Source organism: Schistocerca piceifrons, chromosome X, assembly GCF_021461385.2.
Source record: "Schistocerca piceifrons isolate TAMUIC-IGC-003096 chromosome X, iqSchPice1.1, whole genome shotgun sequence".
Taxonomy (NCBI): Eukaryota; Metazoa; Arthropoda; class Insecta; order Orthoptera; family Acrididae; genus Schistocerca; species Schistocerca piceifrons.
The window spans coordinates 813,795,110-813,819,803 of record NC_060149.1 but is presented as its reverse complement, the minus strand read 5'-3'; the positions used below and the strand labels follow the sequence as shown (position 1 = coordinate 813,819,803).

Sequence of the window (24,694 nt, the reverse complement as noted above, 5' to 3'; positions counted from 1 at the left end):
CGAGTTCGAGTCTCCGTCCAGTACACAGTGTTAATCTGCCAGGAAGTTTCATATCAGCGCAAACACCGCTGCAGAGTGAAAATTTCATTCTGGATATTCTTTGAGAGTAGCCTGCTTCGCGTTTTTTAACGGTTATGTTTACGTCTATAGAAGTGAAAGGACATGTTGTACTATTACGTACCTTGAGCAAGGGCTTGAAAATCATTTGTCAAAAGTTCAGTTATATGATGTGCAACACAATGCGTCCTTCTATCCAGTATGTGGTATTCCGGACGATATAAACAGATTTTCAACTCGTGTATGTCAACAAGTTCCTGTTCTCACGCCATCCGGAGTGGCCGAGCGGTTCTAGGCGCTACAGTCTGGAACCGCGCGACCGCTACGGTCGCAGGTTCGAATCCTGCCTCGGGCATGGATGTGTGTGATGTCCTTAGGTTAGTTAGGTTTAAGTAGTTCTAAGTTCTAGGGGACTGATGACCTCAGAAGTTAAGTCCCATAGTGCTCAGGGCCATTTGAACCATTTTTTGAACCCTGTTCTCACGTAGCACTAAATAGTTTTAAATGTGACGATACACATTTCATCGACGTAGACGTAGGCAATGTAATTTGAGAAGTGTAACTATGTTTTCAAAGAAAGGAGTTTCATCTTTTTTGCTGTATAAAAATCCTTACAGCCTACGGTAGACGAAAAAACGATTTTAGCATTTAGATATGAATTAGTTTAAAAACCTTCTATTTGTAGGCCATATTGGCGGAACAGGGGGCTAGGAAGTGAAACCGTTCTCTGGAGAGGGTCAACGGCTGTAAGGGGAAGCAAAGGTTTTGGCAGATACACGCTGAAGTGTTGCTAATATTCACAGAACACGTGAAATCTCCTCCACCTGCTCCCCACTTCACTCCTTACCAACTTGGGGTTTCGCAACCGGATTCTGCCATCGGTTCTAGTCTAGACTCTCTCCTAATTACAATCTATCGTAGATCCCTCAAACAAAAAACCGTGCCTAATAGCTGGAAGAAACCACAGGTCACTCCCGTTTGCAACAAGGTTAGTAGAATTGATCCTTGACATCAATCTGTTGTAGAATCTTAGAACATTATTCTTAGCTCAAATATAATGAAATACCTCAAACAGAATGACTTCCTCCATGCCAAACAACAAGGATTGCGGAAGAAAACGATTATGCCGAACCCATCTCTGACTTATGTCACATGAAAGCTTTGAATCAAGGCAGTCAGGTATATGCAGTATTTCTTGATTTCCGAACAACATTTGACTCACAACCACATCTTCGCTTATTGTCAAAATTACGATCATATCAGTTATCAAGCGAAATTTGTGACTGGATTGATGATTTTTTAGTAGGGAGGACACACTATGTTATCTCGAATGGAGAATCGTCGTCAGGTGTAGAAGTAACTACGGTTGTGCCCCGGGAAGTATGTTGGGACCCTTCCCTTTCATGTTATGGATTAATGACAATATGAATAGAAATCTCAGGCTATTTACAGATGATGTAGTTACTTACAATGATGTGCTGTCTGAAAGAAGCTGCACAAATATTCAATCAGATCTTGATAAGATTTCAAAGTTGTACAAAGTTTGGCAACTCGCTTTAAATGTTCAGAAACTTAAAACCGTGCTGTTAACAAAACGAATAAACTTAATATCCTGGGAAAAAAATATCAGTGAGTCACAGTTGGAATCAACCAACTCATACAAATACCTGGATGTAACACTTCGCGGGGATATGAAATGGAATGATCATATACGTTCATTTGTGGGTAAAGCGGGTGGTAAACTTCCGTTAATTGGTACAATACTGGAAAAATGAAATTATTCGGCAAAGGAGATTGCTTACAAAGCACTCGTACGACCCATTCTAGAATACTGCTGAAGCATGTTTGAGCCGTACCATATAGGACAAACAGGGGATATTGAACGTATACAGAGAAGGGCAGCACGAATGGTCACGGGTTTTTTTGACCCATGGGAGCGTGAACAGAGGCATTTAAAAAATCGGTTGTCCCACGTTACGTTAGTGAACGGAACGGGAAGAAACCCTAGTCGCTTTTACAATGTGATGTATCCTCTGCCATGCACGTCACAGTGGTTTCCAGAGTACAGACGTAGATGTAGGGGTAACCACTAGTTCCGAACATTACTGCATAAATCAGCGGTTTTGTTTCGGTAAACTCATACCTATTCATCTAATACAGAGGCTGCTGAAAGAGTAAGTTTAAATTTAAAACTGTTATGCACCATTGAATTTTCTCACAAATGAGTAAGTCGGTGGGCGGGGGCAAACAGTCAGTAGTGTGTAGTGTGTAGTGTGGTGTGTGTGTGTGTGTGTGTGTGTGTGTGTGTGTGTGTGTGTGTAAGCGCTTACTGTGTATCGCTAGATAATACATTTATTGTTTGACAAACCAGTTTAGAATGTTCGTTGCGTCTATGACATCACCTTTGATTAGCGACAGTGTATCATCTGCAATACTCAACTTTCTTCGTACTAGTCTGTTTGGTACTGATCAATTTTTGGTCCAAGCCATTTATGAATGCATCAGCTATGGAACTGGATATGCAAAATAATATGACTTTTCCCTCTGACTACGTTTAGAATTTAAAGTAAAATACTCGTAGTTCTAATTGAGGAGTAGGTGAATGGATTATTATACAGAAATGAGCACATAATAATTTGTTTATTTACATGTCTGTATGTCTTATAGATTATGCGTAGTAGTCTTCGGAAACCCCAGAGTCGCTTATGAATAACCTTGTATATATATACACATATATTATTGGAGATTCTTAGACGAACCCGTGATGAAACATACTGTATTTCTTTTAATATTATCTATCTTTTACTAATCTTACCTTATAAGACAAGCAAGACACAATAATCAGTAGACCGAGGGTCGTTTAAGATGCATTATTTGATCTAAAGTATCCAGCCACATATTAGTGGATATTAATATGATGTATGCCCACCCTTCGCATTCGTGACCGCTTCCACTCTGCTGGGCACACTTTCAGTGAGGTTTTTCAATTTCTATGGAGGAATGGCAGCCCATTCTTCCTCAAAATCAGAGTACAGATAAGGTAGTGATGTTGACCTTCTAACTCAACCAAAAGACGGTTTCATTGGGATCAGGTCGGGGCTCTGGGCAGACCAGTCCATTTCAGGAATGTTATTGTCCACAAACTATTGCTTCACAGATGTTGCCTTATGACAGCGTGCACTGTCTTGCTGACGCAAACAGTCGGCATCTCCGAACTGCTCCTGTTCTGTACCCAGTGCACAATGGTGTTAAGTGAGCTCATATCCTTCCGCAGTTATGGTTTTCTGAACCACCATAAGGGAACACACACTAATCCACGAACAACACCCCATACCATAACACCGCCTCATCCGCACTTCACTGCTGACATTACACGTCAGGCAGGTAACATGTTCCAGGCACTCGTCAAACCCAAACACTTCCATCGGACTTCCACAGGGTATGGCGTGATTCAAGACTCCACATAAATCGCTCCCAGTCATTCACTGTCCATTGACGTTGCTCTTTGTACCATCTCAAGGGTCGTGTAGCTTTGCTACAAAAATGTGGGCTATTGAGGAGCTGTATAATTTTACCACTGTAGCCAACATAATTATACTGAAAAGTTGCAACATGTCATGTTGTTATATAAACGAGTAAGAAGTTTAAGCTAAATTAACTTGACAAAATCGGATTTATATACCACCTCAAATATTTATTCCAACGCATGTATTCAACACCTCAAAACAAAGATCTCCAAGATCCTTTAAAATTTATTCTGTAATAATATTGTTACGATGTAACGATGTATATTATTTGTACTTTGTGATAATGTTTCTCTTCTGCTATATGATTCTTGCACCTAGTAGTTTCCCGACACCATATTTGTTTACAAAATATGACAGTATAGGCTATATGTGATGTGTTACGGCAGTGAAATGAATCTGTCACCAATAGAGGTACTCTATTTACTTATTTAATTTTTACCATTAAATATACGTTTAATTTTTTTGTCAAAAGAAACCCAAAACCATGTTCTGAAAGTGTTTTGTTTCTCCCACTAGACAATGTTACAAGTTCCTCAAAAAATCGTAACACACACACACACACACACACACACACACACACACACACACACACACACACACACACACACGCACACGCACGCGAGTCGTACTAACAAATGTAGATCCATCTAATGATGGAGGTTTAAAACTCTGAAACGCGTCGTGGAGATAAATAAGCAGTGACTGGTAACAGTAAACTTGTTTGATTTAAACATTTTGTTAGCGGTACTGTTGTGTCTTTGTAGCTGACTGGAAATGTATACAGACATAATTGCTCTTTGTACTGATGGTCGGCTGTACTGGTTGTGAATGTACCTCTGAATGTTAGACAAACGATGTGCATCAAACACGATGGTGGGCCAGCCCATTTCAGCATTGCTGTGAGGAATCATCTGAGAGCTGAATCTATGGATCGGCCCTGTGGGCTGGCCACCTAGGTCACCTGACCTCACGTGTCTGGATTCCTTCCTCTAGGGGCATATGAAGCAGCTGTCGCATGAAACCGTTGTAGAAGAACTTTTCGCCAGAAATGCCGTAGCTGCTGGTACCATTGCGGACATGCTAGGAAACTGCAAACGGACTCGACAACCAATGGCTCGACGATATACTGCGTGCATACAGTCCAATGGTCGCACATTCGAGCAGGTTTTTGTAAATGCTACTGCTGTAATAAGTATGGTAAACTACCTTGTGCGTAAATCGTCCCTACCGTCAGAAACTGGCATTGGGGAATATATATATATATATATATATATATATATATATATATATATATATATATATATATATATATACACTCCTGGAAATGGAAAAAAGAACACATTGACACCGGTGTGTCAGACCCACCATACTTGCTCCGGACACTGCGAGAGGGCTGTACAAGCAATGATCACACGCACGGCACAGCGGACACACCAGGAACCGCGGTGTTGGCCGTCGAATGGCGCTAGCTGCGCAGCATTTGTGCACCGCCGCCGTCAGTGTCAGCCAGTTTTCCGTGGCATACGGAGCTCCATCGCAGTCTTTAACACTGGTAGCATGCCGCGACAGCGTGGACGTGAACCGTATGTGCAGTTGACGGACTTTGAGCGAGGGCGTATAGTGGGCATGCGGGAGGCCGGGTGGACGTACCGCCGAATTGCTCAACACGTGGGGCGTGAGGTCTCCACAGTACATCGATGTTGTCGCCAGTGGTCGGCGGAAGGTGCACGTGCCCGTCGACCTGGGTCCGGACCGCAGCGACGCACGGATGCACGCCAAGACCGTAGGATCCTACGCAGTGCCGTAGGGGACCGCACCGCCACTTCCCAGCAAATTAGGGACACTGTTGCTCCTGGGGTATCGGCGAGGACCATTCGCAACCGTCTCCACGAAGCTGGGCTAAAGTCCCGCACACCGTTAGGCCGTCTTCCGCTCACGCCCCAACATCGTGCAGCCCGCCTCCAGTGGTGTCGCGACAGGCGTGAATGGAGGGACGAATGGAGACGTGTCGTCTTCAGCGATGAGAGTCGCTTCTGCCTTGGTGCCAATGATGGTCGTATGCGTGTTTGGCGCCGTGCAGGTGAGCGCCACAATCAGGACTGCATACGACCGAGGCACACAGGGCCAACACCCGGCATCATGGTGTGGGGAGCGATCTCCTACACTGGCCGTACACCACTGGTGATCGTCGAGGGGACACTGAATAGTGCACGGTACATCCAAACCGTCACCGAACCCATCGTTCTACCATTCCTAGACCGGCAAGGGAACTTGCTGTTCCAACAGGACAATGCACGTCCGCATGTATCCCGTGCCACCCAACGTGCTCTAGAAGGTGTAAGTCAGCTACCCTGGCCAGCAAGATCTCCGGATCTGTCCCCCATTGAGCATGTTTGGGACTGGATGAAGCGTCGTCTCACGCGGTCTGCACGTCCAGCACGAACGCTGGTCCAACTGAGGCGCCAGGTGGAAATGGCATGGCAAGCCGTTCCACAGGACTACATCCAGCATCTCTACGATCGTCTCCATGGGAGAATAGCAGCCTGCATTGCTGCGAAAGGTGGATATACTCTGTACTAGTGCCGACATTGTGCATGCTCTGTTGCCTGTGTCTATGTGCCTGTGGTTCTGTCAGTGTGATCATGTGATGTATCTGACCCCAGGAATGTGTCAATAAAGTTTCCCCTTCCTGGGACAATGAATTCACGGTGTTCTTATTTCAATTTCCAGGAGTGTATATAACGTTGTGTTAATCCTGTACTAATCTGAACGAATAATTTAGCGCACCCTATAATTGAAAACACAGGGTTATCAGTTTACTAACGTTCATGATGTAACACTTTCCATTTACGTAATTGTACGAAAGAAGGTTAGTTTCACTTGTCTGTTTCCGGTTTCATTCACTACGAATCTGTTAAAATGTGTCAAATATTCGACATGGCCTGAATCACATACAGTTTTCATCATGTAGTTACAGCGCAGCTGAAGGATGGAAAGTTGCAGCCACCACGTATCTCGCAGCAGCGAGGTGTGGCGTGGGCGTCATAGCTGATGACCATGTCTCTTGTGTTTACAGATGTTCGGCTCACCGAGCACGCCGGTCCTTGAGAACCCAGAGTACCAGACGCGCTGGTACTTCAAGTACTTTCTCGGCAAGCGTAAGTACCAAGATGGAGAGATTTCTAGCGGCGCTTGCATGTTTAATTCAGTGGTTGTCACGTTAAAGGGAGGCAAATCTGTTCCCGTCCTTCCCACCGCCTCGCACTCTGCTGGTATATGATCAAAGAGAAAACGTTTAACAGTACCTCTGGACAGAAAGAATTCTGTCGTTTTAGTGACGATTCGTGCCAGTAAACATTCTAACTTTCATCAATAATTACAGTCTAAAGCAATTTGGAGAAGAAGAGTGTTCTTGTTACTCGGCGAAAAGAAGCATGAAAACTGCGGAATTTATGTCCCATAAATCATTAATCAACGAAATATACATTCAATGTATTTAGTTTTTCATTTGTGTTCCAAGCTAATAATTACACGCAGTTCATGTCATGTGGGAATCCACTGTATGATTAAATATTTTCTCATATACTAGCAACCCTCTCAAGCACACCTACATTACCTGAGTTGAAGAAATTGCATGATTGCTCTCCATCCCTTTAACGTAACATCTGCTACTTTTTTAGAGACTGAGTGAGTGAGTGAGCGAGAGAGAGAGAGAGAGAGAGAGAGAGAGAGAGAGAGAGAGGCGGGGGGATATACGTTAATAGAAACAAAAACGTGCCAGTAAACATGGGTCCGCAGACAACTCATTTCTGAGATAATTAGTAATCTGTGCTAACTAACCGTGACCCACATCACTTTACTGTGTTGTCCTATTTGGTTCAAATACACACGTCTCTGCAGTGAGTTACGAATTCTTTGAAACATGCCCGAATCACCTATTAAATCTTGACAAAGATGGAAAGAAGATTAGGACTCGACGTTCCGTCGACAACTAGGTTATTAGAGACGGAGCATACGGGTTGTTTCAGGGATGCGGAACGAAATCGGCCGTGCCCTTTGGAAGGAACAATCCCGGCATTTGCTGTAGCGATATAGGGAAATCAGGGAAAATCTTAATCTGGATGGTCGGACGCGGATTTGAACCGTCGTCCTCCCGAACTGGAGTCCACTGTGCTAACCACTGCGTCACCTCGATCGGTATTCTTGACAAGAATCTACAATTCAGTGCTCTTGCTCTTCATCTGTACCGGCAGCAGTGCCTTACATTTCACTTTTTGAGATGCCCCCAGATCGAGATTTAGGTCAGAAAATCTTGGAGGGCAGGTTACAGGCCCTTTGCAGACTATAACGTCAACATTTTTTTCTTCCTTAGAGCCAGCAGCGTAATATATCCCGTATGTCAGATAATGACATGATTATTCGAAATAATGCAACAACCAAAGATAGTCGTGAGAAAATTTAGTTAATAAAATAATATCGCTGTTCATGCGCATAATCTTTGTAAACATATTACGCCATAACACTTGAACTGTCAAACCGTAATTAACATATTATTTTCAATATATTTACGTCATTTACCATCTTATCAAAACAGGGACAGTTGTAAGACAGTTCACTAACGACGTAATATCAATCTAAACATGAGTATAATATAGTCACTTTAATATAAGTGACATTCATATTTATACACGTTCACACCATAATTGTATTCGCAGATACTTGACAATGGTGAAAAACACCGAAACACTCTGTCGTGAATAAAGACTAGTTATTTTAAGCAGCTCTTCTGGTGCGTCTTCCTAATAATTTGAATATTTTTAGCATGGTGCAGCAGAGTCAGCAACTGTAAAATGTAATTATGTTAACTTTCAGCTTACAGTTGCATAAGCAAAGAAACTTTACCTGTGTTTCGGCTGTAATAATTTAGTCTTCTTCAGAAATGTCACAATGTTGTTGTTGTTGTGGTCTTCAGTCCATAGACTGGTTTGATGCAGCTCTCCATGCTACTCTATCCTGTGCAAGCTTCTTCATCTCCCAGTACCTACTGCAACCTACATCCTTCTGAATCTGCTTAGTGTATTCATCTCTTGGTCTCCCTCTACGATTTTTACCCTCCACTCTGCCCTCCAATGCTAAATTTGTGATCCCTTGATGCCCCAAAACATGTCCTACCAACCGATCCCTTCTTCTAGTCAAGTTGTGCCACAAACTTCTCATCTCCCCAATCCTATTCAATACCTCCTCACTAGTTACGTGATCTACCCACCTTATCTTCAGCATTCTTCTGTAGCACCACATTTCGAAAGCTTCTATTCTCTTCTTGTCCAAACTAGTTATCGTCCATGTTTCACTTCCATACATGGCTACACTCCATACAAATATTTTCAGAAACGACTTCCTGACACTTAAATCTATACTCGATGTTAACAAATTTCTCTTCTTCAGAAACCATTTTCTTGCCATTGCCAGTCTACATTTGATAACCTCTCTACTTCGACCATCATCAGTTATTTTACTCCCCAAATAGCAAAATTCCTTTACTACTTTAAGTGTCTCATTTCCTAATCTAAATCCCTCAGCATCACCCGATTTAATTTGACTACATTCCATTATCCTTGTTTTGCTTTTGTTGATGTTCATCTTATATCCTCCTTTCAAGACACTGTCCATTCCATTCAACTGCTCTTCCAAGTCCTTTGCTGTCTCTGACAGAATTACAATGTCATCGGCGAACCTCAAAGTTTTTACTTCTTCTCCATGAATTTTAATACCTAATCCGAATTTTTCTTTTGTTTCCTTTACTGCTTGCTCAATATACAGATTGAATAACATCGGGGACAGGCTACAACCCTGTCTCACTCCTTTCCCAACCACTGCTTCCCTTTCATGCCCCTCGACTCTTATAACTGCCATCTGGTTTCTGTACAAATTGTAAATAGCCTTTCGCTCCCTGTATTTTACCCCTGCCACCTTCAGAATTTGAAAGAGAGTATTCCAGTTAACATTGTCAAAAGCTTTCTCTAAGTCTACAAATGCTAGAAACGTGGGTTTGCCTTTTCTTAATCTTTCTTCTAAGATAAGTCGTAAGGTTAGTATTGCCTCACGTGTTCCCACATTTCTACGGAATCCAAACTGATCTTCCCCGAGGTCCGCTTCTACCAGTTTTTCCATTCGTCTGTAAAGAATTCGCGTTAGTATTTTGCAGCTGTGTCACAATATAAAATTAAAATTAAAACATGTCAGTAATTGGCCTTGTCAGACTTAAAATGTTAGTACTACAGTACACAGTCATAAGACTGCGACACTTCTACTAATGTTTTGCCGATAGGCCAAACAAACAGGCCTGACCAGTGGGCCGCGGGTGCTGAGTCGTAACGGCGCCACGGACAGCCAAGGTTGCTACATAGAGACGGACAGCGACGCAGGGAGCTTAGCTAGTGGTCGCGCGCCTGCACGTGCGGAGTGATACTGACTTAAAACCAGAAAATCTTAACTGAGATTATTTTGGAAAATAGTTTGTTACAATAGTTAGGACTATTAATGGCATTAAAACCCTTAATCACTGAAATTATTGTTCCATAAAAGGTAAAAGACATAACAAGTGTACTGTACATAAGTAAGAATAAACATTAATTGATAACATTATTTGTTACTGCAGCTAAAACTGTTTCTGGCAATAAAACATAATAACTGAAGTTACAGTTCTACGAGAGACAAATGACATTATATCGCGTAAAGTAACCTTTTAATAAGAAAAGGCCATACGTTAAGGTTAACAGTGCTTGAAATATTTGGAACTTAGCTAAGAATTAACGCCTGTGAATGATAATAAGGACAATTGTCTCATACAGGTTAGCGGTTAGATATGCAATATGTGATCAGCAATTAATACATAAGAAAACCAGTAGGCTGTATGTCATAGCCAGCTATTGACGTAGTGAGAAGATCATATAAAATAATGGATTTATCGGACAATAGGTGCGTGCAGCGCCACAAAACATTATGAAGACATTGTAGCCAGTGGAGTTATATGCAAACTTATCTATACTAGGTACCGCTTATAAAGATCACTCCACTAATTTCATTTCTATCCTGTTTATAGGCAAAGTCTCCTACAAAGTAGGGCGCATCTTAAAGAGTCGAGGCTTTAAAGTCGCCTGCTCCACTAATAATAGCCTTAAAAAGGAACCTAATCCACTCTCTAAGTAACAATAACGATAAATTGTCACGCCGGCCGCTGTGGCCAAGCGGTTCTAGGCGCTTCAGTGTGTGATGTTCTTAGATTAGTTAGGTTTAAGTAGTTCTAAGTCTAGGGGACTGACGACCTCAGATGTTAAGTCCCATTATGCTTGGAGTCATTTGAACCATTTTTGATAAATTATCACGATCAGGTGTTTACAAATATACCTGTAGCGAATGCCCTAGTTACTACATAGGTCAGACAGGAAGAGCTTTATCGGCTAGATACAAAGAGCATTTACCGACAAAAAGTGGAGATGGCACCCGTGGCTGGACATTTTCGGAACATCTAATCCAAATGACCCATGCCCCTGACCCACTTATAAACACAGAGCTCTTAAAGCAAGATGCTTAAGGATACAGGCTAGATACACTCGAAGAAATACAAAGTTTTAAACACCTCCTTTATGATAAAGACAACTTGCTTAATGACCAACTGCAGTTGATAAATAAGAACTTCCTCGAAGGATTTCAGCCCTTGTTTCGTCTACCATGATGATGCGGGACTTCCTATGTCGCCCGACGCCAGTGCCCTCTTATCTTTATATTTACATACGCGTTTCAAGTAATCGTTGTTATTTTCTACGAGTTTAAGGCTTTTCTATAATTGATACACGTCAAATGGTGTATCTTTAATTATGAGTTTCGTAAAGATTGCTACACATGAATTCTTATAACTGCCTTTATAATGACTTGTGGCGGGGTACATCCCTACGCACTACTTATTAACCCGTTAAAACTAACACTGTATACTGCTTATTACCCATTGCTTATTACCCACGACATACAGCCTTTTTGTTCTTATTAGTAGCTTCGGGTATTTCCCGATTATACACTGCATATTTAATACACTAACCTACGTTCAATGCTGTTTCACAATTTGTTATACAACAAATGGAGTATTCCCATATAAGAGCTTCATAAACTTTGCATATAACTCCACTGGCTATAATGCCTTCATAATATTTTGTGGCGCTGCACGCACCTATTGTCCGATAAATCCATTACTTTATATGATCTTCTACCTATGTCAGCAGCTGACTATGACATACAGCCTACTGGTTTTCTTATGTATTAACTGCTGATCACATATTGCATCTCTTACCGCTAACCTGCATGAGACAATTGTCCTTATTATCATTCACAGGCGTTAATTCTTAGCTAAGTTCCACATATTTCAGGCACTGTTAACCTTAACTTATGGCCTTTTCGTATTAAAAGATTCCTCTACGCTATATAATGTCATTTGCCTCTCATAGAACTGTAACTTCAGTTATTACGTTTTATTTGCCAGTAACATTTGTAGCTGCTGTAACAAATAATGTTATCAATTAATGTTTATTCTTACTTACGTACAGTACACTTGTTATATATCTTTTGGCTTTTATGGAACGGTAATTTCAGTGACTTGGGGTTTTAATGTCATTAACTATTGTAATAAACTATTTTCCATAGTAAGATTTTCTGTTTTTAAGTCAGTTATTACTCAGCACGTGAAGAAGGCTACATTATTATAGCCGAAATCTAAGTAAAGTTTCTTTGCTTATGCAACTGTAGGCTAAAAGTTAACACAACATCCTAGTAATCCTTTACAGGTTATCCATCCTGGAACACACTGGCGCGTTATATGTCGTCTTACGTCAGCAGTAAAATGTGCCCACTCACGCATGCACCACACTCCCCAACCATCGGCCCATGGGTGAAATTTGAGTTCAGAAACATGGGGACGTTATCGAAAAGTTTATATTCCAAATACTAAGTAAAACAATATTTTATACTCTACTCAGTGGTCGCTCATAACCACACAGTAGCAGTTATCTCGTTTGCGTACTCATATTTACTGAGACGTTTTTACTTCTACTATGGCATACTGTAAGCCGTGCTAGTTTTCGCTATTCATTATGATATACCCTGTATAAATTACTGTGAAACTGCCATAACGCCTATTGTTAAAATTATACTGCGTATGTAATTCAAATTTTATGAGGAAAGGTGAAATGATGTCGGCCTGGCAGTGTATGAGTGAATTTTCAGGTCAAACCGCACGTAGTCTCTTCTTAGGCAGAGTACTTTGTCCACTTCTTGTCCACTGACATGAAGAGACAGACCAACTTCTCATCCACAGTAACAAACCCACGCACAAAATCACGTGAATTATTTTTGAAACCCTCCCAGCATTGGTATACTTGTTCTTTTATGCCCTACATTCTGTAAATGTGTAACCCACCACACATAAATCATCCTCACTGTTAATTCTTCAGACGTAATATATTCCACTCTTTCTTCTAATATGGTTATTTCATATACCTTTATTCTGGGATCAAATAGCACATTATTGTAAGCCCTGTCGATATTTCCATCTGCGCTTGCATGTTTTGGACATTCTTAACGTAGTTCATCTCCAAGAGAAGTACTTCCACATCCAGTGTTTCAATTTGAGCGAAACAGACACAATACGACTCCAACGCAAAGCTTTGAAAAAGCTATTACGCAAATCAAGTTACCACATTATTTACTTTATTACGCAGCATGAAACAATATAGAAAAAGTAGTTTCTATCAACACCATGTCCGTACCAGGCTGAGAACATTTAACCTAGCCATCATATACCATCTAGTAATTAAAATATTATTGTGTGTTCCAAATTTTATTTCCACAGCTCCGTTACGTTGTTGAGCTTACATTTAATGCCAAGGAAGTATTCACAACAATCATTTCAGCGTTTCGTGTGCAGGTATTGGTATGAGTACTGTTCCTCAAATGGACCCAATGAGCACAATTTCGTAACAGAATAAAGGTGTAGGTTGACATAATTTCTAAATATACTGTATTATAAGATGAAAGATCGAGTGTGTTTGAATGAAAACATATTTTTTGAGTGAAAAGCAGCTGCTTGAGTGTATAATAATGTTTACACTCCCTAAAAAGCGATTTAGTTTATCTGACTGCTTGTAACATCGACACGTCTATCATCATATAACTCCGTTGCTACAGCAATACTACTCTCTGTACCCTAGCTGTCATTCGCTTTAGGTATGACGTCACACTGTAAAAGCAAACACTGCAATATACAGTGTATTAAACTTTCGAGTACTATTGTTTTCTGCCTGAATCCACCACTTTCTTCTTCTTCTTATTATTATTATTATTTCTTTTTTAAGTATCAGTTCCTTTACCATGAAACCACCGACGGTTTTGCAATACAGAGACATCTAGTGGTACACTAGTTCTTGTATGAACGTAGCGCACTGTGTCAGTCACTTATTGCATTCTCAGCAATAATCAGCGCGGATATTGTGCTATGTGATTGTAGCAGATTGCGGCATGCGAACTTTTTTTGTCGTGGCCGAGTTGAGATCATTGACAGTGAAAGTAAGCATATGTAATGTTATTATAACGTAAATTAGAGTTTGTACTACTGCTTTTACCAGTAGTTTCGCAATGAAACTACTGTGGCAGTAGGTAGTTTGAGCGTATGTCTCATACGATTAACTGAGCCATCAGTACACCATTCCTGATCCAAAAGACAGTGGCCGTGGCTTTCTACGAAGAAAATGTAGGGCACTATTTTACGAGTTATTGTGATGAACTGGTTTAGCTCATTGAGTAACTGATGTCTTGTCTTGTAAGTCTCATACGAACGCCACGTCTCATGGTCCATAACAATTTGATCAAGGAAAGACCACCTTCGTCTGCGCACCACAGCAGCAAAGTGAGAGCCGAACGTATTCTGGGGGAGCATGATAATCATCAGAAAGAAATCTGGGCAAGCAACAAGTAAACCGCTTCCATTAGCCCAGTTTTTCAGTTGCTAAGTCGAAGAAATGTAGTCGTAGAACGTAAATAGAGTGGCCAGATTTTTAATTGTGGGTCTTTCATTTGCTCTAAAAATTTCAGTTGTCTCAGAGCACTACCATTCATGGTATTATCTTCATAAAGTGCACAAATTTAACAGTGAATAGCTTTTCTAACCGTGCGCACGTCATAGTCGACGTATTTGTAATTGCTGCGGCCATTACAAACCTTTGTCACCCAGGGCACAATGTCACAGCGAACTTGGCTCTCGGATTACTAGGTCTGTACTCCTACAATATTCCTACAGTAAATGCCGCTAAGTGTTTTCTTTCTCGTGTTGTATGGAAATGGAAACTATTTTGAGAATTACCTTCGTAGGACCACACAAGGGTAATCGGTCTGGGTATCAGCAATCAATGTGTCCATGCGTGGATGATATCGTACATCATATCCCTGGTGTGGACACCAACGTTGCCTGTGTAGTATTGGAGTTTTGCTGTCGTTAACGCGCGTATTTTATGTAACGATATGAATGAAGCGTGACCGGGAATATTTCAAAGCACTATATTTTTAGAACATATGAAAAACTATTTGTACACACGGCACTGTTCATTTTTTTGCCACCTTTTTGACAATGTTTTAATATCGTTATTAAGAGATTTGCAGGAAACCTATGGAGCCAACTGCGCACGATCTATTCTCACTGCTCACTCTCACAAATAACAAGAGGAGCTATCTAAAGTTGCGAACTGAAATTTCCTCAGTTACCGTCTTTTAAGGGTACCAACATGCAGTCTTGCTTTGTCGTCGTGTATCGGTAAGCTGTCGATTGAACTGTTGCGTTTGTTGTCTTTGCCGCTACGGCCAATCGAATAGAAGCAGCACATAATAGAATACTAATTCTCGTTTGTGCTTCATCTATCTCTGTACCTTTACTTCGAAACTGTCAGTGTAATTAAATATGATTCCTTTTTCATCTTTCCAAGATATAAATTAGACCCAAGGAACTCTTGCTATAGATATAAAAAAAATAACTAAGAAAGATCACTTGATATAATTGTGGGTTTTCTTATTCGTCTAGTAATTATTTACGTATGTAGTAGGCCATGCAAGCTGTGTCACACAGTTTTGCTTAATGTTCTCCTGTTACGATGCACGTTCAGAAGGTAAAAGTACTATATTTTTTAGAAGAAGTGTACCTGGTACCTGAAAATATATTACGGGATATTGTTGATACACTTGTTGACTATTCTTCCACATAATTATCACCCTGTTCAATGCATGTAGTGAGCCGTGATAGAAGCTTCTTTACGCCTTCCTCGAAGAAATCTCCCGCCAGCTCCTTCTCCCACTTCAGAACCCCCTTCTGCACCTGCCCGTCGGTTGATATTTAATTCCACTCATTTGTAAGTCAGAAAAGCGAAAAGAAAATAATCTGAAGGCACCAAGTCAGGAAAGTACGGGAGGGCGGGTTCAAAACACCCCAATGAAATGGGTCCAAGACCACCTTATGGCTGTGTGAGGATGACCATTGTCGTGCAACAAGTACACCGCTCTCGTCAGCATTCTCCTTCTTTTTGATGTTCCATTTGAGTTTTTTAGGGTCTCGTAATGTCGTTGTGCGTTGATGGTCTTCGCCTGGGGTAGAAATGTAACAAAAATGATGCCTTTGAAGTCCCAAAACACTGGCCCATGATGTTTTTGCCCGAAAGTGTGGTTTTGAATTTTTTAGAACATGGGGAATAGGCGTGACGCCACTGTGGTGACCATCTTTTTGTGTCTGGCGTGTCATGACCCACGCACGTTTCATCTCCTGTCACAATAGAGCTCAGAAAATTCGCACCTTCCAATTCAAGTCGCTCAAGAAAATCGCCAGCGCTATTGGCTCGATTCTTCTTGTGCTGCTCCATCAGGCATTTTGGAACGTAAATGCCTACAATTTCCGGTATCCCAACGCTTCTGTGACTGTATCGTGTAAGAGAGTTCATGATAGATGTGGGAACATTGCAGAAATTTCATCCACTGTCAATCGGCGGTCTTGACGAATAGTTTCCTCGATTTTTTGCACCAACTCATCAGCCCAAATGGAAGGTCTTGTCGCACTGCTCAGTTCGTCATGAACATTTGTTCTGCCTCCACTAAAAACCCTATATCACTTAACACCCTCGTTCTGTTCATAACATCTTCGCCGTAAACCGTTTTGACCGAGCGTGGTGGCTCAGCGCTTAGCACACTGGACTCGCATTCGGGAGGATGACAGTTCAAACCCGCTTCCTGCCATTCTGATTTAGGTTTTCCGCGATTTCCGTAAATCGCTTCAGGCAAATGCCGGGATGGTTCCTCTAAAGGGGCACGGCCGACTTCCTTCCCTTTCCTTCCCTAATCCGAAGGGACCGATGACCTCGCTATTCGGTCCCCTCCCGCAAATCAACCAAACAACCGTTATTATTCGCGAAAAAATTTCGGCGGGTGTTATTCCTTCCGCGATTAGGAAGCGAATCACATCACGTGGTTCGCACTTGGCGGAATTTCTTACCGACATCTTTCACGTAACTGGAAACTACAACGTAAGGTTACGTACTACCGTATTCATGCGATGCTCACTCTGGTCATGGGATTCCCCGCTCCCTCCTCCACTCAGTGTTGCCAACCCTCAAAAAACCACAGCCCGTTATGGTCACAGTAAACTTACTTTCTGAACGTGCCTCGTATTTATTTTCTCTGCAGTTCATCAGAATTACGTGGGATCTGACAGCGAGAAGGTGCCGTTCTTCCTCTCTGTGGTGCTTACCGATGCAAACAACCAATGCGTCCCACAGTATCGAGTAATATTATGGCGTAAAACGGTAAGTATCTTACGTAAACGTTGTTTTCCTACTAACTGCAAAAGAACAAAAAAATCTGCATCTGTTTTTGTGAATCAAACATGTGGTTACCTTACTCTTTCACTATTTCTAATAATTTCTGTGGTGCTAAATACTCGCCATTTCAGCTTCATTTGGTTACACACTTCACTTGCTATTCATGTGTTTCTTCTGAATTTGAAGAGGAACACAATTGTAGTTTCATACTAACGTGCAAAGTGTTGCACATGTAACATGCACATGCACATGTACCTCGAATATCTATGCCACGTGTTGAGATTTGCAGCATTTAGCAAGCCACTGCTGATATTGACATGACCAGTAACTTTCACCAGTAGGAAGGTACTACCGCCCCGAGGATGGTGAGTTACATTCGACGGAAGGGTGAGTGTGGAAGGTGGGTGGGGGAAAGATGGAGGGTAAGGTGGCGTACGAAAAGTGCGAAGACCCAACAGGAAGAAAAACAGGCCGATGCCGATGATACCTCGATCATTGCAGCCACGTTGTGTACCGATTACGGCTGGAGCAATGACTTCTGTAACACAAAAGACTGTCTCTTATATTGATATTAATAATGTTCCGATAATTGTACAATACCATACAAACCTTTTCGCCACAAAAAATTACGCTGTCGACAGCCTAGTCATTAGGTCAAAGAATCACACGTGGTACTAGGAATTCGATTCTTATTTGAGTTGTCCCGTACTTGCAGTCAGAATGTAATAAATGTTTTAATTGTGGAGCAGTCGGCACATCTGCTATGTGTGTTTGAAAAAAAATACATTATAGCATTCATTGTTAAATGTGAACAATGAGATACTTTTAAAAAATTATCTGGTAGAACTCCAGCCTGTGCAACATAGTAGTTGGGTAAGCCACCAAAACACACAAATTATTCGTTATCCATTCGATGAATATTCTGCGACTTAAAGTTTTAAGAGGAACACTGGTTCAGGTGTGACTATCCTGCGGAACATTCTATACCGCGTGTCGTTCGCTTACTAACTGATCGATACTCTTTCTCTCCTTCCCTTTCTTCCCTGAGAATAAGTACAAAATGCTCCATACTTGGAAACTATTGGAAAACGATCCTGGAAACTCTTTAGAGCTAACACTACAATTTGACCTCGTTACGGGTAGCTATAAAATTTACCCTTATGGAGAGAACTTGAAGTTATGGTACTAAGAGAAACGATGTTTGTTTCGGAGGCGTCCATATCACGACAACTGCTGCTGATAATTAGATATTTCCTTAATAATGAAGGAAATTTCTTGGTAAGTAAGTAACGATTTTTTATTAGGCGGTACAATGTGTAAAAAAAAAGAAACACTCAGGTACGTATAAATTGAACAAAAATTATTAAAACCGTAACTTATTGAAAAAGCAAAACAACTGACTCTGAAGTTGAATATATTGTTATCAATGTGGTAGTGCACAAAAGTGCCATATGCACACTAGCAAAACTGCAATACTTAGTAACTCTGTTATAAAGTTGTCAAGAACAAGTCGCAATTTGAAAATAACGGCAACATTGATAAACATATCACTACGAAAAAGGCTTCCACTGTTAACAACTTAACACTAATGAAAATGAGCGAAGCATGCAATCAGAAAAATATTTAAACGCCCGTCTTCTTAATGAAATTTCGTGGCACAAAATGAAAAGAGTTTTTACAAAAATTTACATTACTTCTCCTTGACAGCTCTTTCTACACCACAGAGGATTAACAGGATAGATAATTTCTGTGTGTGCCTGGGTGATATTTGTTAAATTTTATTGTAGATTAAAATTACAGTAAAATTTCAGTTATGCATATGACTGCGTGTAGCCATTTATTCACTGAGAAAAGAAAATGTTTGGCTTCCAAAGGCTAAGATCTGGTCCCAAGTCAAATTGTAAAATGATTAGAAAACAGAGTTTATAAGTTCAACGTCTTTACAAAAGGAGACATGATGAAGAAAATAGAAAGATTCCGTTATATCATTGGCACCACATACAAAATACTGGATAAAAAGATAAGGAAACAAATTCAAATAAAGTTCTATAAAGCAATCACAGTACAATACGTATTACATGGCAGTGAAGCAAGCAAAATAGCAGCTCGAAATGAAGACGAGTAACTTACTATTGCCTACACATAGAATAAAGGTTACGGTAATCAGGCGATGACACAGTGTTAAAAGTAGTATCGAACTGATTTGATGTTGTAAAAATAATGCAGAGTCCAAGTAATAAGGGATGAAAGAAAACAGCACATCCAAAATAATTAAAAACGATAGACCTATAGACTAATAGGGAAAGTGTCATGAGATAGACCAAGAAAGAGGCTGAGAGTCCAGAAAAACAATAATCCGCGTGTAACGTAGGAATATAACAAGAAGACATATTCAACACCTGAGGATACAGGAAGAAAATATACAATATCCGTAAAACTACTCACACTTTCTAAATCGCAGCTAGCCTCAAATTTGAACGACGGAAAATGCATATTACTGAACAGCGTATAGTTTACCGTTCACATCAGGGAGCCTTTGCAGAGAGGTACACGCCAACACGTCTGTCTACAAATGATTGAATACCAGTTTAACTTGCAGACGTGTATTGCTTTGAAGACAACACGAAGTTCGTTATCATCCATCAAGCATCCAAGAATGGGGATCATCAGGACCAGCAAGTGTCTGATTAGCGGATGCACAGAATTCCATATGTTTCCACATCCAGCTGAGGCCAGGCATGTCTACGGGTACAACATCTTTGAGGCATGTGAAAACTGCTATGTCGCTACAGTAGGTGATAATTTGGGATCGTCTCGGGAGTGACTATAAATGAGAGAAAACAAATTTTTACGACAAGGGGAAAAGTTCTCGTCCCTACACAGAGATTACGTTCATGAAATTTTGCGTTTGTCATGTATGCTACGGAAGTTAAGCATCAAATTGATATGTGCAATATTTTAATTTAAACTCTTGCGATTTGTATAATTCATTCAAAGGTACAAATTAGAATACATTGTACACTACTGGCCATGAAAACTGCTACACCACGAAGATGATGTGCAACATACGCGAAATTTAACCGACAGGAAGAAGGTGCTGTGATATGCAAATGATCAGTTTTCAGAGCATTCACACAAGGTTGGCGCCGGTGGCAACACCTACAACGTGCTGACATGAGGAAATTTTCCAACCTCCGGCCGTGGTGGCCGAACGGTTCTAGGCGCTTCAGTCTGGAACCGCGCGACTGCTACGGTCGCAGGTTCCAATCCTGCCTCGGGCATGGATGTGTGTGATGTCCTTAGGTTAGTTAGGTTTAAGTAGTTCTAAGTTCTAAGGGACTGATGACCTCAGATGGTAAGTTCCACAGTGCTCAGAGCCATTTGAGCCAAAAGTTTCCAACCGATTTGTCATACACAAACAGCAGTTGACCGGCGTCGCCTGGTGAAACGTAGTTGTGATGCCTTGTGTAAGGAGGAGAAATGCGTACCATCACGTTTCCGACTTTGATAAAGATCGGATTGTAAGCCTATCGCGTTTGCGGTCTATTGTATCGCGACATTGCTGCTCGCGTTGGTTGAGATCCAATGACTGTTGGCAGAATATGGAATCGGTGCGTTCAGGAGGGTAATACGGAATGCCGTGCTTGATCCCCACGGCCTCGTATCACTAGCAGTCGAGATGACAGGCATCTTATCCGCATGGCTGTAACGGATCGTGCAGCCACGTCTCGATCCCTGAGTCAACAGATGGGGACGTTTGCAAGACAACAACCATCTGCACGAACAGTTCGACGACGTTTGCAGCAGCAAGGACTATCAGCTCCGAGACCATAGCAGCGGTTACCCTTGGCGCTGCATCACAGACAGGAGCGCCTGCGATGGTGTACTCAACGACGAATCTGGGTGCACGGATGGCAAAACGTCATTTTTTCGGATGAATCCAGGTTCTGTTTACAGCATCCTGATGGTCGCATCCGTGTTTGGCGAAATCGCGGTGAACGCATTATGGAAACGTGTATTCGTCATCGCCATACTGGCGTATCACCCGGCGTGATGGTATTGGGGTGCCATTGGTTACACGTCTCGGTCACCTCTTGTTCGCATTGACTGCACTTTGAACAGTGGACGTTACATTTCGTACGTGTTACGACCCGTTGCTCTACCCTTCATTCGATCCCTGCGAAACCCTACATTTCAGCAGAATAATGCACTACCGCATGTTGCAGGTCCTGTAGGAACCTTACTGGATACAGAAAATGTTCGACTGCTGCTCTGGCCAGCACATTCTCCAGATCTCTCACCAACTGAAAACGTCTGGTCAATGGTGGCCGAGCAACTGGCTCGTCACAATACGCCAGTCACTACTCTTGATGAACTGTGTTGAAGCTGCATGGGCATCTGTACCTGTACACGCCATCCAAACTCTGTTTGACTCAATGCCGAGGCGTATCAAGACCGTTATTACGGCCAGAGATGGTTGTTCTGGGTACTGGTTTCTCAGGATCTATGCACCCAAATTGCGTGAAAATGTAATCACATGTCAGTATAATATATTTGTCCAATGAATACCCGTTTATCATCTGCATTTTTTCTTGGTGTAGCAATTTTAATGGCCAGGTTTGTAGTAACAAAATTCTTGGTTTGGATGGTTTATTAGCAACAGAACTCCAACCAAAGCTGATGAAGAGTTATAAGAAACCTGCTTCTTCACTTTAAACAGATAAAAGATGGAAGTCTGGATTCAAACGTTTCCTTACTGCCTTTGAAAATGCAGCTCGTCGAGGAATACCCAAAACTTCTCCCTCAGATGAAATTATAAAGGAAATGCATACTGTGGGATTCATTAGCAAAGGAAATAAATTCCCTAAAAGAGTCTGCGATCAATTTAGGTTCCTGACAATAAAACCGAGTAGATCGCTTAATATATTTTCATTTATTATGTCATTTAGACTATTGCCATCATCAGGTCTGCAGTTAAGATGAAATTAGCCTTTTCCGCATGAACATGGTATGCTGTATATTCCCAACTTTGCAAGTGTGTCCCTGTGCCGATGTGAGACACTCTTTTAACTTCTTTGTCGGTTTATAAATAGTCCTTACGCCAAGTTTGAGCAATATACGACAGGCTCCCTCCGTCACTCTGTGACAGTATGGCAGAAAGCCCCTACCCGACATTTCTTTCTCCGATGTATCACTTCGCCGAGTGTTTGATTTTGTGACACTCCTTATGTAACTGGTGGAGTACCAAGAGCTCCTCAGAACTCTTTCTAGGTGTCGCATCTCGCGTCTGTGGTTCTGCGGCTCATATATTCGTCTTGCTCTCGTTACCAGCATATTAATCATACCTCTTTTCGGCTCGCATGGTGATTTGACAGTTTGTGCAGGTATTGGTCCGTTTGTGTCGGTTTTCGAAACGCGCTTTGTCCCGAGTTTTCACCGTACCACGTAACCAGCGTATCTAGAAAGGGCGACTGTTGGTCCTCCTCTACCAATATGATAAATTTTATGTTAGCACGGAGACTTTTCGGGTGTCTTAGGAAGTCTCCGAGGAGTTCCTCACCATGGTTCCACACAACGAATCCTTACCTCGTATCTGTGGTACAGATATGAGAACAATACCTTCTCTAAATTGGAACACAAATTCTTTAACTGACTCTTTGATTTCATGGCTTTTTATGTTATTTTATGTTAAGCTGTCTACGTTGCATCAGTAGCTCATCTCTATCGGCACACATTTTGAGTACACGGTAATTTTGTGATCTTTTCTCGCTCTATGGAAATCAGTACGTAATAAAACTGTAATTTGAAGCTACACGTAACAGAACTCCATGAATTTTGTGTGACTGACGTACATGACGAAATACACAAAACTCTTTCATTAACTATCCACCCCTGCTCGTGCAGCGTAAAGCGCAGCGCGTTAGCTTGCAAGACTGGGAAGTTAGCCAAACCCGGCTCGAATCCGCGCGGCAGATTAACGACCGTGCGCTGAATACGCCGGCCAACTAGAACGCGGTATTTACGCGATTTCCCACGCTCGTGTAGGAAAATGCCGGGTTGGCCCCCAAATTCCGTGTCAGAGAATATGATATACAGACAGTTAAAACGTGATAGCACGCGAAACTTTCACGATTTGCAGACAGATGACGTGAATGACTTCCCTACACGGAATAAGAAAATTTTATTCGTGAAGCTCTTCTCAGTATCGTCAGTACTACAGTACTTTTACTTCTGTTAACAATGCTGTGGACAAATAATAGTGTCCCCATCACGTACAGTACGGCGTTGAGTTCAGGGCGCGTTTCACTGCAATTCTCCCTTAGGTGTGAATGAGAAATTGAATAGGTCGAGATTATTTCAGGAATCTATTTAACGTGGACTTCCTGACGTTAAATTTAAAAGCCGTACACTCGTCCTCTCATAATGTGTAACAGACCTTGCATGTACTGTACGAGTAGGCACGAATTTATAACTCTGCCCTCTGACTCCTTCCGTTTGGAGAAATCGACAGAAGCCGATAGAACCCACGTGCATTTTTGGTACCTTATGAACACTGTTGTGGATACGCCAAGGACCACTTCTCACTAATTGAAACGTGTCGTTGGCAGCTAGATCTCCAGACCCTGCTAGATTAGAGCTGCTGTCTCGAGGGCTCGTACCAAAAATTTCATTTACAGTTGTCTTAAAATTCGAAAAAAACAAGTCTGTGCACAATGTTACGCCCTACAATAAAAAGTTGTTTAAATTAAGAGTATAATGAGACAAAACAAGAGAAATCTGTGCGCTATGACGAAACGGAATTCCTTCGCAGTTCTAGCCTATCTCTTGTTGCAGGCACAATGCTGAACTTAAACATTATAACTGTGTGATAAAAGTATTTGCAACTGTAGATGGAAGTTAATGCTGAGTTCTGAGGATAACGACTGCAGTCGATTCGTAGGTGACAAGCATCCACCCCAAAACGTTTTGGGTCATCTGAAAAATTTGGCATGCCGCACTTCTTTAATACAGGCTTATTATTGCCTCCCACGCCGTGCTGAAAACAGTGGGGAAGCAGTTTCCATCTCTATTAAAGCAGTTTCCCCCATTATTAAATCGTCGACCCGGAGATGAAATTTATTTGCGAAGACGTTACTTCCGCAACGGATATAAAACTTCTTAATATGGATAATTATATCAATATAAATTCAAGGGACAATTTTTCTGTATTGAAGG

General features: G+C 41.5%; 1 protein-coding gene across 1 annotated transcript in view; it reads left to right on the top strand.

Moving 5' to 3' along the window:
* LOC124722723 (GTPase-activating Rap/Ran-GAP domain-like protein 3) overlaps positions 1-24,694 on the top strand; it is a 346,637-nt gene that overhangs the window by 99,813 nt on the left and 222,130 nt on the right. Inside the window, exons 4-5 of the mRNA XM_047247864.1 lie at positions 6,661-6,742; positions 17,346-17,464. Of these exons, the coding sequence (XP_047103820.1) occupies positions 6,661-6,742; positions 17,346-17,464 (201 nt within the window). The remainder of the gene's footprint in view (positions 1-6,660; positions 6,743-17,345; positions 17,465-24,694) is intronic.